A 12,892-nucleotide genomic window follows, 5' to 3' on the forward strand; every position below is an offset into this window, starting at 1 on the left:
GCCACTCCTTTTTGCAGGAGCATCCCCCCGGTCCTTCCGAATCCAAACACGCTTTCCGTCCCGCCACCGCAGCCGCCACCACCTCACATTCCACAGCCTCTCGCAGCAACTCTTTGGTCTCAAGCTTTACCATGGAGAAGCGAGGATTGTACGAATCTCTTGCCAAGGTCAAGCCAGGGAACTTCAAGGTCCAGACTGTCTCTCCAAGAGAACCAGCTTCCAAAGTGACTGAACAAGCTCTGTTAAAACCTCAAAGTAAAAATGGCCCTCAGGAAAAAGATTGTGACCTAGTAGACTTGGATGACGCGAGCCTCCCAGTCAGTGACGTGTGAGGCAGACACGCATGGAGCCTGCCTGCCTCTGCCTCCTGTTTCCTTTTGTGAGGCTTCTAGCCAAAGATGATAAAGGGGAAAATGGGTTTTAGTGTGGATGTTATACTGCCTCTTAGGTGTATTCTTTATAAGCTGGTAAACCAAGAATCTAGGGAGTGGCCAAACTAAATATAATTTCTTTAAAAAGAAAGAAAAAGGAAAAATCCAAAATATCTCAGTGTCATCTGTCTGAAGCATTGTGTGTTCTCATTTGGGTGGTAACAATGTGCGTGTAATATTTTTTCCTAGTGATTTTGACAGTTTAAATGTTTAACAGCTTAAAACATTAAAAATGCTGATTAATTACTTTGGTCATTTAAAAAATGCTACTGTGACGTCTGATTAAACGTTCAATATTTACACATCCTTATTGGTCACTATTACCAAATGAAATATTGCCAGACCAAGATACCTAAACTCATGATGTCTGTGGTGCTGTAAAATTTATACTGCAATGTGGACTCTGTTGAAATTACAACCATTTTTGATGCCCTGATCTTGAGGTGAGTTGCAAATTTTGCATAGAGGATATTATTCGACCAACAGTAAGGGTTGTGGGTTATACTGGGGTAGAGAAAAGGGGAAAACAAGAATTCAAACAACTCCGTCTTAGATGTTTGTTTGGAAAAGCTTAATCAGGCCTTGGAGCAGTCAGTGCTTTCTTCAGCAAAAATTATTTGGTAGGAAATTTTTGGGAGATCTGACTTTCTTATAAACGTTTTGTAAATAGTTCTTATTTCTATATTTGGATTGGTGAAAGACCTCAAGTTTATATGTAAAGACGTAACTGCCCTTAGTCATGAAATTGTTGTGACCTCTCCTTTTTGTCACTAATAACCTAGATTCAAGTGCCTGTGTTTTTTCATCTTGTTTAGGAATGGTTTGAGATTCATATGCTAAAAAGTCCTCCTGACTGGTTTTAAACATTGAGATAAAATTAATTTTCAGTAGAATAATGTGTTAAATAAGATAGCATTTTATGTTAGAGATACCAGAATGCTGGTATTCTACTACCTGTGCAATATATATGTTTTAAAGAAAACAAATTTGGGAATACATTTAATCATGGGCATATAGATATAAGCACCCCTCTAAAGAATTCTTCATTTCTGGTGTTGAATTATAGACCAGTTTGAGTAAATACTGGTTTTTTGTTTTGTTTTTTTGTGGGTTTTTTTTTTTTTTGAGACAGTGTCTCGCTCTTTTTGCCCAGGCTAGAGGGCAGTGGCGTGATCTCAGCTCACTACAACCTCCGCCTCCTGGCTTCAAGCAGTTCTCCTGCCTCAGCTTCCTCAGTAGCTAGGATTACAGGCGCATGCCACCACACTCGGCTAATTTTTGTATTTTAGTAAAGATGGAATTTCACCATGTTGGCCAGGCTGGTCTTGAACTCCTGACCTCAGGTGATCTACACGTCTCAGCCTCCCAAAGTGCTGGGATTACAGGTGTGAGCCACCACACCTGGCCCATAAGTACCGTTTTTGTGGTTCCGTCTTAAACATTTGCTTTAAAAAAACAGTCTTGAATTTCACATGCTGCTATTTTTATATTTTGCCATTTTACTGTACTGTTTTGTTTTGAATTCGTACATATCACTGAAAATTTCTCTTTTTCATTTTCTAAGGTGACTTCTTGTCTGAGACAGAAAAATTTCCTACTACAGCAGTGGGGTCCAGAGGTTAAGATCTATTAGAATTATATAGTATCAGTTTAAAAATCTGTATGCATAAAGAGTATACCACTCAACTTTTTTATTCATAAGCTAATATTTTTTTAAAGTTAGATTTTTTTCTCTTTTGCACCTACATTTGAAAGTGATAAATAGATTTTAATTATCACTTTTTCTGTCGATATATTCACTATAATGGCTTTTTTGAAAGTTTCTTTTTCATAAACACACCCAAGAAATCTGATATGGACACTTTGCAATATTTAAGAACCTAATGCTGTTTAATTTTGGTACAGCTTCCACACTGCATGTTCATTTTAGCATATTTTGGTATTTGCAATTTGATATATTTCATGGTGGTAAAATATTAGCTCTATTTTGGGACATTTTAAAATAGAACTGTCCTTGTTCAGTAGCATAGGAAAATGTTCTTGTGATTGTCAGGGTCTCCTAATATTTATCTCAATTCTTTTATAAGTCTATGGAAATTATTTAATTATTTTAAAACTTACACACTTCTCTGGTAAATATGTCACATCTGAGTTCAAAAAAATTACTTTGAAAACCTTAATATTTGCTGCATTTTTTTTTCTGTATATATAACATGTCTTCTTTCAGAATGGGAATATATGTGTGCCTCCCAACATTTATTGTTAAAGTCTGTTATCTTTATATGTCAAACTGGTTGAACACTGTAATGACTTGAGAATAAACTGCACAGAGTTTATTCAGACTTGTTTCTCGTTTTGTTTGATTCAGCTCTTGTGTGAACAAGTAAACGATTAAGGATGTGTTTGGTTAATTGACTTCAATTCACATATTTAAGGACAGAGTAATTATTTGGTAATCTTTGCAAGAATAAGAAACATCAGAACTGAATTCTTAAGTCATCACTTCATGTGAAATCATAGAAGGAAACTTTTTTCTTCTTTTTGGTAGGGGAATGAACTCGCTCATTTTTCTTAATTAAAAGACATGTTCTCAAAAGCAAAATTACAATATGTTAGCCTCAGAGCATAGTGTGGATCACCTGGGCTGCTTACAGGGCTCCGTGATTATTTAGACGGCCTGATGTAAGACTGAGCAGAGAGCATCTTGATCTCTGGGTGGGCAGTTGAGATGCACTCATAAACTATGTCAGGTGTTAGAGGCTGCTCCTTGGAAACGTTCCCTGTTGTTGATAAATGTCCCATGTCTGTTACAGTGAACACCACATACAGGGCCTAGTGCAGTGCTTGGTGCACAGGTAAAGCTTCAGTACTTCTCCAGTGAGTGAGGACAAGGCATTAATGTAGAATGTGTGAACTTCACACATGAGAGAAAAGTGTATCCCTATTTGCTTTGTTACATAAACCATACTTTTGAAATTCTGGAATATTCTTTCCATAAAGCAACTTGACTTCAAGATTCGAGATAGCTTCTTTTGCTTGTGGTATCTAAACCCTTGTCAGATCCTGCTGCTTTTCCCCGGTATGTTCACACATTGTCCTCTGAAATTCAGCCAGGAATGACTTTGAACCAGTATCTCCGCTCACCTATTCATGTCCTGGTGGGGCTCTCCTGGATTACCCTATTCCTGTCATTGTGCAGGGTAAGTATCAAAGGGAACATCTTGATCTGTTAACTTTCCTCAAAAGCTGAATGACATCTTAAAGATCAGCTAGGCCAAGCCCCCACCATCAGTGCTAACTGAGATAGATTGAGACCCCCGAAAGGAGGAGGATTTGCCTGGCCCATGGGTCATGTTAGCAAGGAGGCTGCAACTGTTGGCTTCTCACTGAACTTGGGAGCATCACTAGGATCTATGCCCAGGGGGTAGCTAGAGTAATTAACCAAATATACCAGGTTGCTTCCTAATAACCTATGGGATTCCGTTGACTTGGTATTGTTTTTCCTCAGTCTCTTTTTCTGAAGGCCGTTTGTTGTGTGAAATGCTTTCTTCATCTTAGCCCCTCAGATCTCTGTTGAGTCAAATGACTTGGGAAACAGCAGCTTAACGTACTTGGTGTATGTGTTCTAACATGCTGCTCCTACAAATTGATGGGACACATTTGCCCTACAATGCAAGGATCTTGGGGTTGTGTCTGCGTTTCGCCTGTTAGGTTTTCTGCAGTTCTCTTAGACCGTGGATCGTGGATACGTTTATGTTTGTTACCCCTTTGTTGCAGCATGCTCAGCACTTCAAAAAGGGGAACATTTATTTGGTTCTATTTAGGAAGAGCTTTGAATTATTTCCAATGAACTACTTGTTCTACTCTTTTCCCCCCTTCACACTACTGCACTTGACTAGTCTTAAAAAAAAATGATTTCAAAATTTTACAAAAAAAAAAAAAAAAATGTGCCATTGCACGTGTAACCCATGTTTTCTTGTTCACACCAGCCACGGGAGATGGTAATAGCCTGGGTAACAATTTCAGTCTTACTTGTCCAGGAGCCTGCTTCCTTGAAAGTGACTGATATTCCAAATTGTTTCTCTCTTTCCTATTGGGTCTTGGACACCTGATAGTTACCATCGTGTTTGTCCACTGCTGCTATGGTCTTGCTGATGTTGCCCCGAATAAGTAGCTGTGTTGTACGGATACATAATTTTTATTTAAAGCTTACTCCTGGACACATTTTATCCATTTTTGAAAGATCTAAACTAGCTTGACTAGTAGAATTAGGTAACAGTACACGGTTCAAACAAAAGTATTGCCTTTTGCATTAAAAGTTTCTTTTTGCTTAGTGTCTCATTGGTCTGAATGTAACGGCTGTCTTAGACCAGACATCCTGGGACCTGTCTTCAACTCTAGTTCTGCCATATCTGAATTGAGGCAAGTGTCTGTGTTTTGGAACTTCACTTTCTATGTTATGTAAAATGGAATTGGATAAAAGCTATCTTTGTCTTGGTAATTATTAACTGATGCAACTTATTTTTTTCCTTTGAAAAGTATTTTTTATGTTTTTATCCTAAACCCAAAATAAGAAGGGAAAGTTGTAAACATTTTTGCTTTAACAAAAAGGAGATCCCTTTGTTAGCAATTCTTTCACTTCCAGTTGCAGTTCAGGAATTTTCTGTAAGTGGTGTTTGTACCTTTATCAAAAGCTCTGTTAACAGTTGGTAAGGCAAGAAATATTTGTATCAAAAATGCAAAGATATCACAGCTTAATACCAGATCTATGGGTTAGCCCATATAGGATTTGTGTATGTTGTCTATTTTTTAAATGATTCATGTAAACTGTATGTTTTAAACCTCAAGACACACATTGAGAATATTGCTGATTTGACATTAGCATTTACAGTTCTGATTGATTAAATCTTTGTATTTTTTGATACATTTAATAGTCTTACTGTGGTATATTCATGGGGTAACAGCGCCACCTTCTGGTTATATCATTGCCAAATTTAAAAATTGGTAATTTGGAGTCTTTGTTTATTGCCCCCATAGAAAATTAGAGAAGATATGTGATTGCCTAGGATAGTTTTGAAATTAATGTAACATTTAAACCAACATATACAAATTATACATTTTTATGTAGACATAATTGTAGGTTCACACAATTATAAGTTGTAAGAAATAAAACTTTCAAAATGGAGAATATTTAGTATTTGGTCCTATTTGGAAAGAGCTTTAATTATTTCCAAGAACTTACCTGGGTTTAGAAAATAAAGTTTTGATTTTTTAAAATTATGTCCTACCTGTCAGTTTCTATTTCTGTAAGAAATACTGTAGAACCACACGCCCGTAGCCCCAGCTGTTCAGGAAGCTGAGGCAATTGGAACACTTGAGCTTAGGAGTTTGAGACCAGTCTGGGCGAAATAATGAGACACCATCTCAAAAAAAAAAAAAAAAAAAAAAAAAAAAAAAAAAAAAAAAAAAAAAAAAAAAAACAAGAAAAGGAAAGGAAAAGATACTATGTACTCTTTACTCAGAGTAGTTTTCCCCAACATCTTGAAAACTGTAATACAATATTATAACCAGGATCTTGATGCTGATACAGTCAAGATGCAGAACAGTTCCATCATCACAAAGGCTCCTCTTGGTTGTTCTTTTTATAGTCACATATATCTCATATTCCATAGGTTTGGAAGCAGACTTAGTCACTTGCCCAGAGTCACATTAGGCTTGAAATGTATCTTTCTGATATCAGAGTTTGGGGTCTTAACACACTACTACTACTGTCTCAGTAGAAGTCGAAAACTGCCTTTTAAAACATTACTTCCAGATTATTAAATGAGTTCAATCTATTGTCAACATTTCTAGAACCATACTATTTCAAACAACAGATTTCTTTGTACATATCTTTAAATTTAACATTTGAGAATCAATCATAGTTAAGTATCCAATTATAACTTCCATGAAAGAGTTCAAGCCCTGACATTTGATAAATAAGATTACCAGAATAAGGTAAAGAGTAAAAAACAGATTAAAATAGCTTTAAGATGCTGGATTCTTGCTTTGGAAACAGCTGTAGGGCCTGGTTATAAAGATAATCACTTGGTATAGGCTACCAGTTTTTTCCACGTGGAGAACTTTTGACCTGATGGAGTTGGTTCAGTAGGCGTCTTCAGTGTACGACATGCACCACACAGGAGGCCTAAGAAGATGATGGCATCCACAAGGAATCCGCCAAGGGAAAATACAAAGTAATATGTGATAAAATCTAGCATGGAAAACTACACATCAGAGACTGAGGTGGCCCATGGGTGATGGTGTGGGTAAGGTAAATGTTGTGATGGAGAGGGCCTTTGCAGGGTCCCAAGGGAGAAAAAGGTACTTCTAAGTAAAAGCCATGTGACTAAATTTCTGAATGTTTATTTGGGGGCCCAAAATGATAGTGAAATTTTAAATTGTTCTCTTAAGGATCCATTGTCTCTTTTTCCCTTTTCCCTCCCAAAATGTGATATGTATGCCTCTTACATAAGTTTTCTTTAGGAGGCAGGAAGAGAGGGGGTATGGGGAATTTTCCATGGTAAGGAAATTGCCACATCAGCTTTTTTTTTTTTTTTTTTTTTTTTTTTTTTTTTTTTTTTTTTTTTTTTTTTTTTTTTTTTTTTTTTTTTTTTTTTTTTTTTTTTTTTGTGCCTGTCTTTGGTATCTTATCTTTGTGATATAAATGTAACCTATTCCCTGTGAAAACATTTATTATTTCCAAATAGGGGCCTTTGGTCCCAGTGGCATCTGTTTCTTGATGGCTGTCACATACAGCATGCTCATGGTCTGGGTTCCTGTTGTCACTCATGCTATCTTTTCTTCCCATTTGCTTTTTGCCTGTCTCTTTTGAAGGTGGAAGATTTTCCAATGGAGCAGATATGGCAAGTGAGAGGAAGGGAAGAATTAAGAGTAATGACAAGTTTTTTGACCTGAACAACTAGAAGCCATGAACTGAGGTAACAAAGATTGCAGGTAGAGAAGGTTTGATGGGAAATATCCTAATTGCAGTATTGATCACAGTATTGAATGTTAGGCTTGACATGTCTGTTAGACATCCAAGTAGAAACGGCAGGCACTTGGATATGCAAATCTGGAATTGAGAGACATCATTACTGGAAACAAAAATGTGGGAGTCTTCAAGGTATGAGGTGCTGTTTAAGGCTTTGAAACTGGGTAAGATCACCTTTAGAGAGAATGAAGATGAAAGAAGAACAGAGGACCATGGCATGAGCCCTGGGGCACTGCAATATTAAGAGCTTTGGAAGAAGAGGAGGTAGTAGCCATGATGAATGAGAAAGTGTGACCACCACATCAAGAGTATCTAGAGTACGTGGTGCCTTAGAAGCCAGGTGAAGAAAATGAAGCAAGGAGGAGGTGATCAGATGTGTCGAATGCTGCTTGTAGGTCAAGGTAAGAGGCAGCCTGAGAAATGCCCATTGTGTTTGGCCGTGTGGACAGTGCAGATGTCGTTGGTGATCTTGCCAGGGCTTGTTGTGGTGGAGTGGTGGGGACAAATAGAACTACTTCTGAGGAGCTTTTACTGCAAGAGGACTGGAGAAAGGGGATGGTTGCTGGTAGCAAAAGTAGTCTTTTCTTCTCAAGATAGTGGCTTGGCCAGATGCGGTGGCTCTTGCTTGTAATCCCAGCACTTTTGGAGGCCTAGGTGGGAGGATAGCTTGAATTCAGGAGTTCAAGACCAGCCCAGGCAACATGGCAAAAAAAAAAAAATTTCTACAAAAATACAAAAATTATCAGGGTGTGGTCGTGTGCATCTGTCGTCCCAGCTACTTGGGAGGCTGAGATGGGAGGATCACCTGAGCCTGAGGAGGTTGAGGCCTCAGTGAGCTGATTGTGCCATTGCACTCCAGCCTGGGTGATAGCGTGAGTCACTGTCTCAAAGGAAAAAAAAATTAAATAACAAAAGATGGTGGCTTATTTGTTGATGAAATGAGCCAGTAGTAAAAGACTGATGATGTAGAAGAGTCCAGAATTGTTGGAATAAGTCCTTGAGGAAGGGAGATGAGTTGGAAGCTAGTGTACAAGTGGAAGGCTTGACTTCTCCAAATGCACAGGTGTTTATCTGTGGCAGGAAAGCACAGTATGTGGTGCAGCCACTGGTAAGTGGGTAGATGTGGAGGGATAAGTCTCTGAAAGTCTGTTTGCCTTAGTAAACTAGGAAACAGAATTCTCAACTGCAGGTAAGGTGGGGAAAGGTGTGAAAGGCATGAGGAGAGAATAGAAGATGTCTAGGATTGTGAGAAGGAATGGACTAGGAACATTTAGGGTATTTTGAGCAGCACTGAGAACTCACCGAGTTCTGTGTGCGTGAATGACTAACTGTACTCATTTTTGTCACGCTCCTGAATTTAGTGGAAAAGCCTCCAGTGCAGGAGTGTCCAATCTTTTGGCTTCCCTGGGCCACACTGGAAGAAGAATTGTCTAGGCCACACGTGAAATACACTAACATTAATGATAGCAGGTGAGCTAAAAAATAAATAAATAAATAAATAAATTGCAAAAAATCTCATAATGTTTTAAGAAAGTTTATGAATTTGTGTTGGGCCTCATTCAAAGCCGTCCTGGAGCCACATGTGGCCCATGGGCTGTGGGTTGGACAAGCTTACTCTATTGGTTCCCCATGAAGTGTGCTGCTGACTTTTGGGCTGAGAAGTATTTTGTCAGGTTAAAGAAACAGCCAATTATTCATATTTTATTGAGTTTTGTTTTTCTTAATGGTGATTGAATTTTGTTAAATATCTTCAATATGTCTGGAAATAATATATATATATATATATATATATATATATATATATATATATTGCTTCTTCATTTTCACTTAAAAAATTATTATACTTAAAGTTCTGCGATACATGTGCAGAACATGCAGGTTTGTTACATAGGTATACACGTGCCATGGTCAACCTGTCATTTACATTAGGTATTTCTTCTAATGCTATCCATCCCCTAGTCCCCAACCCCCGGACAGGCCCCAGTGTGTGATGTCCACTCCCTGTGTTTTTATTGTTCAACTCCCACTTATGAGTGAGAACATGTGGTGTTTGGTTTTCTGTTCCTGTGTTAGTTTGCTAAGAATGATGGTTTCCAGCTTCATCCATGTCCCTGCAAAGGACATGAACTCATCCATTTTACAGCTGAATAGTAATCCGTGGTAGATATGTGCCACATTTTCTTTATCCAGCCTATCATTAGTGGGCAATTGGGTTGGTTCCAAGCCTTTGCTATTGTGAACAGCGCTACAATAAACAAACATGTGCATGTGTCTTTACAGTAGAATGATTTATAATCTTTTGGGTATATACCCAGTAATGGGATTGCTGGGTCAAATGGTATTTCTGGTTCTAGATCCTTGAGGAATTGCCACACTGTCTTCCACAGTGGTTGAACTAATTTATACTCCCACCAACAGTGTAAAAGCGTTTCTATTTCTCCATATTCTCTTTAACATCTGTTGTTTCCTGATTTTTAATGATCACCATTTTAACTGGCGTGAGATGGTATCTCATTGTGGTTTTGATTTTCATTTCTCTAATGACAAGTGATGATGAGCTTTTTTTCATATGTTTGTTGGCCACATAAATGTCTTCTTTTGAGAAGTGTCTGTTCATATCCTTTGCCCACTTTTTGATGAGGTCGTTTTTTTCTTATAAATTTAAGTTCCTTGTAGATTTTGTATATTAGCCCTTTGTCAGATGGATAGATTGCAAAAATTTTCTTCCATTCTGTGGGTTGCCTGTTCACTCTGATGATAGTTTCTTTTGCTGTGCAGAAGCTGTTTCATTTAATTAGATCCCATTTGTCTATTTTAGCTTTTGTTGCCATTGCTTTTGGTGTTTTAGTCGTGAAGTCCTTGCTTATGCCTATATGTCCTGAATGGTAATGCCTGGGTTTTCTTTTAGGGTTTTTATGTTTTAGGTCTTATGTGTTTAAATCTTTGATCTATCTTGAGTTAATTTTTGTATAAGGTGTATGGAAGGGATCCAGTTTCAGTTTTCTGCATATGGCTAGCCAGTTTTTCCAACACCATTTATTAAATAGGGAATCCTTTCCCCATTGCTTATTTTTGTCAGGTTTGTTAAAGATCAGATGGTTGTAGATGTGTGGTCTTATTTCTGAGGCCTCCGTTCTGTTCCATTGGTCTATAACATCTGCTTTGGTACCAGTACTATGCTATTTTTGTTACTGTAGCCTTGTAGTATAGTTTGAAGTCAGGTACTGTGATGTCTCCAGCTTTGTTCTTTTTGCTTAGGATTGTCTTGGCTATACAGGCTCTTTTTTGGTTCCATATGAAATTTAAAGTAGTTTTTTCTAATTCTGTGAAGAAGGATAATGGTAGCTTGATGGGTAGCATTGAATCTATAAATTACTTTGGGCAATATGGACATTTTCAGAATATTGATTCTTCTATCCATGAGCATGGAATGCTTTTCCATTTGTTTGTGTCCTCTCTTATTTCCTTGAGCAGTGGTTTGTAGTTCTCCTTGAAGAGGTCCTTCACATTCCTTTAAGTTGTATTCCTAGGTATTTAGTTCTCTTTGTAGGAATTGTGAATGGGAGTTCACTCATGCTTTGGCTCTCTATTATTGGTGTAGAGGAATGCTTGTGATTTTTGCACATTGATTTTTGTATCCTGGGACTTTGCTGAAGTTGCTTATCAGCTTAAAGAGATTTGGGCTGAGACAATGGGGTTTTCTAAATATACAATCATGCCATCTGCAAACAGAGACAATTTGAATTCCTTTCTTCCTATTTGAATATGCTTTCTTTCTTTCTCTTGACTGATTGCCTCGGCCAGAACTTCCAGTACTATGTTGAATAGGAGTAGTGAGAGAGGGCATTCTTGTCTTTTGCCAGTTTTCAAAGGGAATGCTTCTAGCTTTTGCCCATTCAGTGTGATACTGGCTGTGGGTTTGTCATAAATAGCTCTTATTATTTTGAGATATGTTCCATCAGTACCTCGTTTGTTGAGAGTTTTTATCATGAAGCGGTGTTAAATTTGATCAAAGGCCATTTCTGCATCTATTGAGATAATCGTGGTTTTTGTCATTGGTTCTGTTTATGTGATGGATTATATTTATTGATTTGTGTATGTTGAACCAGGCTTGTATCCCAGGGATGAAGCCAACTTGATCATAATGGATAAGCTTTTTGATGTGCTGCTGGATTCAGTTTCCCAGTATTTTTACCGGGATTTTTGCATCAATGTTCATCAGGGATGTTGGTTTGAAATTTCCTTTTTTAGTTGTATCTCTGCCAGGTTTTGGTATCAGGATGATGCTGGCCTCCTAAAATTAGTCAGGGAGGAATCCCTCTTTTTCTATTTTTTGGAAAAGTTTCAGAAGGAAAGGTACCAGCTCCTCTTTGTACCTCTGGTGGAATACAGCTGTGAATCCGTGTGGTCCTGGGCTTTTTTAGGGTGGTAGGCTATTACTGCCTCAATTTCAGAACTTGTTATTAGCCTACTCAGGGATTTGACTTCTTCCTGGGTTAGTCTTGGGAGGGTGTATGTGTCCAGGGATTTATCCATTTCTTCTAGATTTTCTAGTTTATTTGCATAGAGGTGTTTATAGTATTCTCTGATGGTAGTTTATATTTCAGTGGGATCAGTGGTGATATCCCTGTTATCATTTTTTTTTATTGTGTCTATTAGATTCTTCTCTCTTTTCTTCTTTAATAGTCTGGCTAGCAGTTTATCTATTTTGTTAATCTTTTCAAAAAACCAGCTCCTGGATTATTGATTTTTTGAAGGTTTTTTTGTGTGTCTATCTCCTTCAGTTCTGATTTGATCTTAGTTATTTCTTGTCTTCTGCTAGCTTTTGAATTTGTTTGCTCTTGCTTCTCTAGTTCTTTTAATTGTGATATTAGAGTGTTGATTTTAGATTTTTCCTGCTTTCTCCTGTGGGCATTTAGTGCTATAAATTTCTCTTTTAACACTGCTTAAGCTGTGTCCTAGAGATTCTGGTACATTGTATTTTTATTCTTGTTGGTTTCAGAGAACTTATTTATTTCTGCCTTAATTTCGCTATTTACCCAGTAGTAATTCAGGAGCAGGTTATTCAGTTTCCATGTAGCTGTGCAGTTTTGAGTGAGTTTCTTAATCATGAGTTCTAATTTGATTGCACTGTGGTCTGAGACACTGTTATAATTGTCATTCTTTTGCATTTGCTGAGGAATGATTTGCTTTCAATTATATGGTCAATTTTAGAATAAGTGTGATGTGGTGCTGATAAGAATGCATATTCTGTTGATTTAGGGTAAAGAGTTCTGTACATACAGAGTTCTGTCTAGTAGGTCCACTTGGTCCAGAGCTGGGTTCAAGTCCTGAATATCCTTGTTAATTTTCTATCTCGTTGATCTAATATTGACTGTGGGGTGTTAAAGTCTTCCACTATTATTGTGTGGGAGATGAAGTCTCCTTT

The 12,892-nt window shown here is 37.6% G+C and overlaps 1 protein-coding gene across 6 annotated transcripts in view; it reads left to right on the top strand.

Moving 5' to 3' along the window:
- Positions 1 to 2,833, top strand: part of PLEKHA1 (pleckstrin homology domain containing A1) — a 60,459-nt gene extending 57,626 nt beyond the window's left edge. For 5 of the 6 annotated variants that reach the window (XM_017508635.2, XM_017508636.2, XM_017508633.2 and 2 more), the window contains one exon: positions 18 to 2,833. In XM_017508635.2, coding sequence (XP_017364124.1) covers positions 18 to 228 — 211 coding nt within the window. In that variant the 3' untranslated portion in view covers positions 229 to 2,833. The remainder of the gene's footprint in view (positions 1 to 17) is intronic. The other variant, XM_037731403.1, reaches the window with a different exon arrangement.
- The last annotated feature ends 10,059 nt before the right edge of the window (positions 2,834 to 12,892 follow it).

The sequence above is a fragment of the Cebus imitator genome, unplaced genomic scaffold (genome assembly GCF_001604975.1).
Source record: "Cebus imitator isolate Cc_AM_T3 unplaced genomic scaffold, Cebus_imitator-1.0 Scaffold396, whole genome shotgun sequence".
Taxonomy (NCBI): Eukaryota; Metazoa; Chordata; class Mammalia; order Primates; family Cebidae; genus Cebus; species Cebus imitator.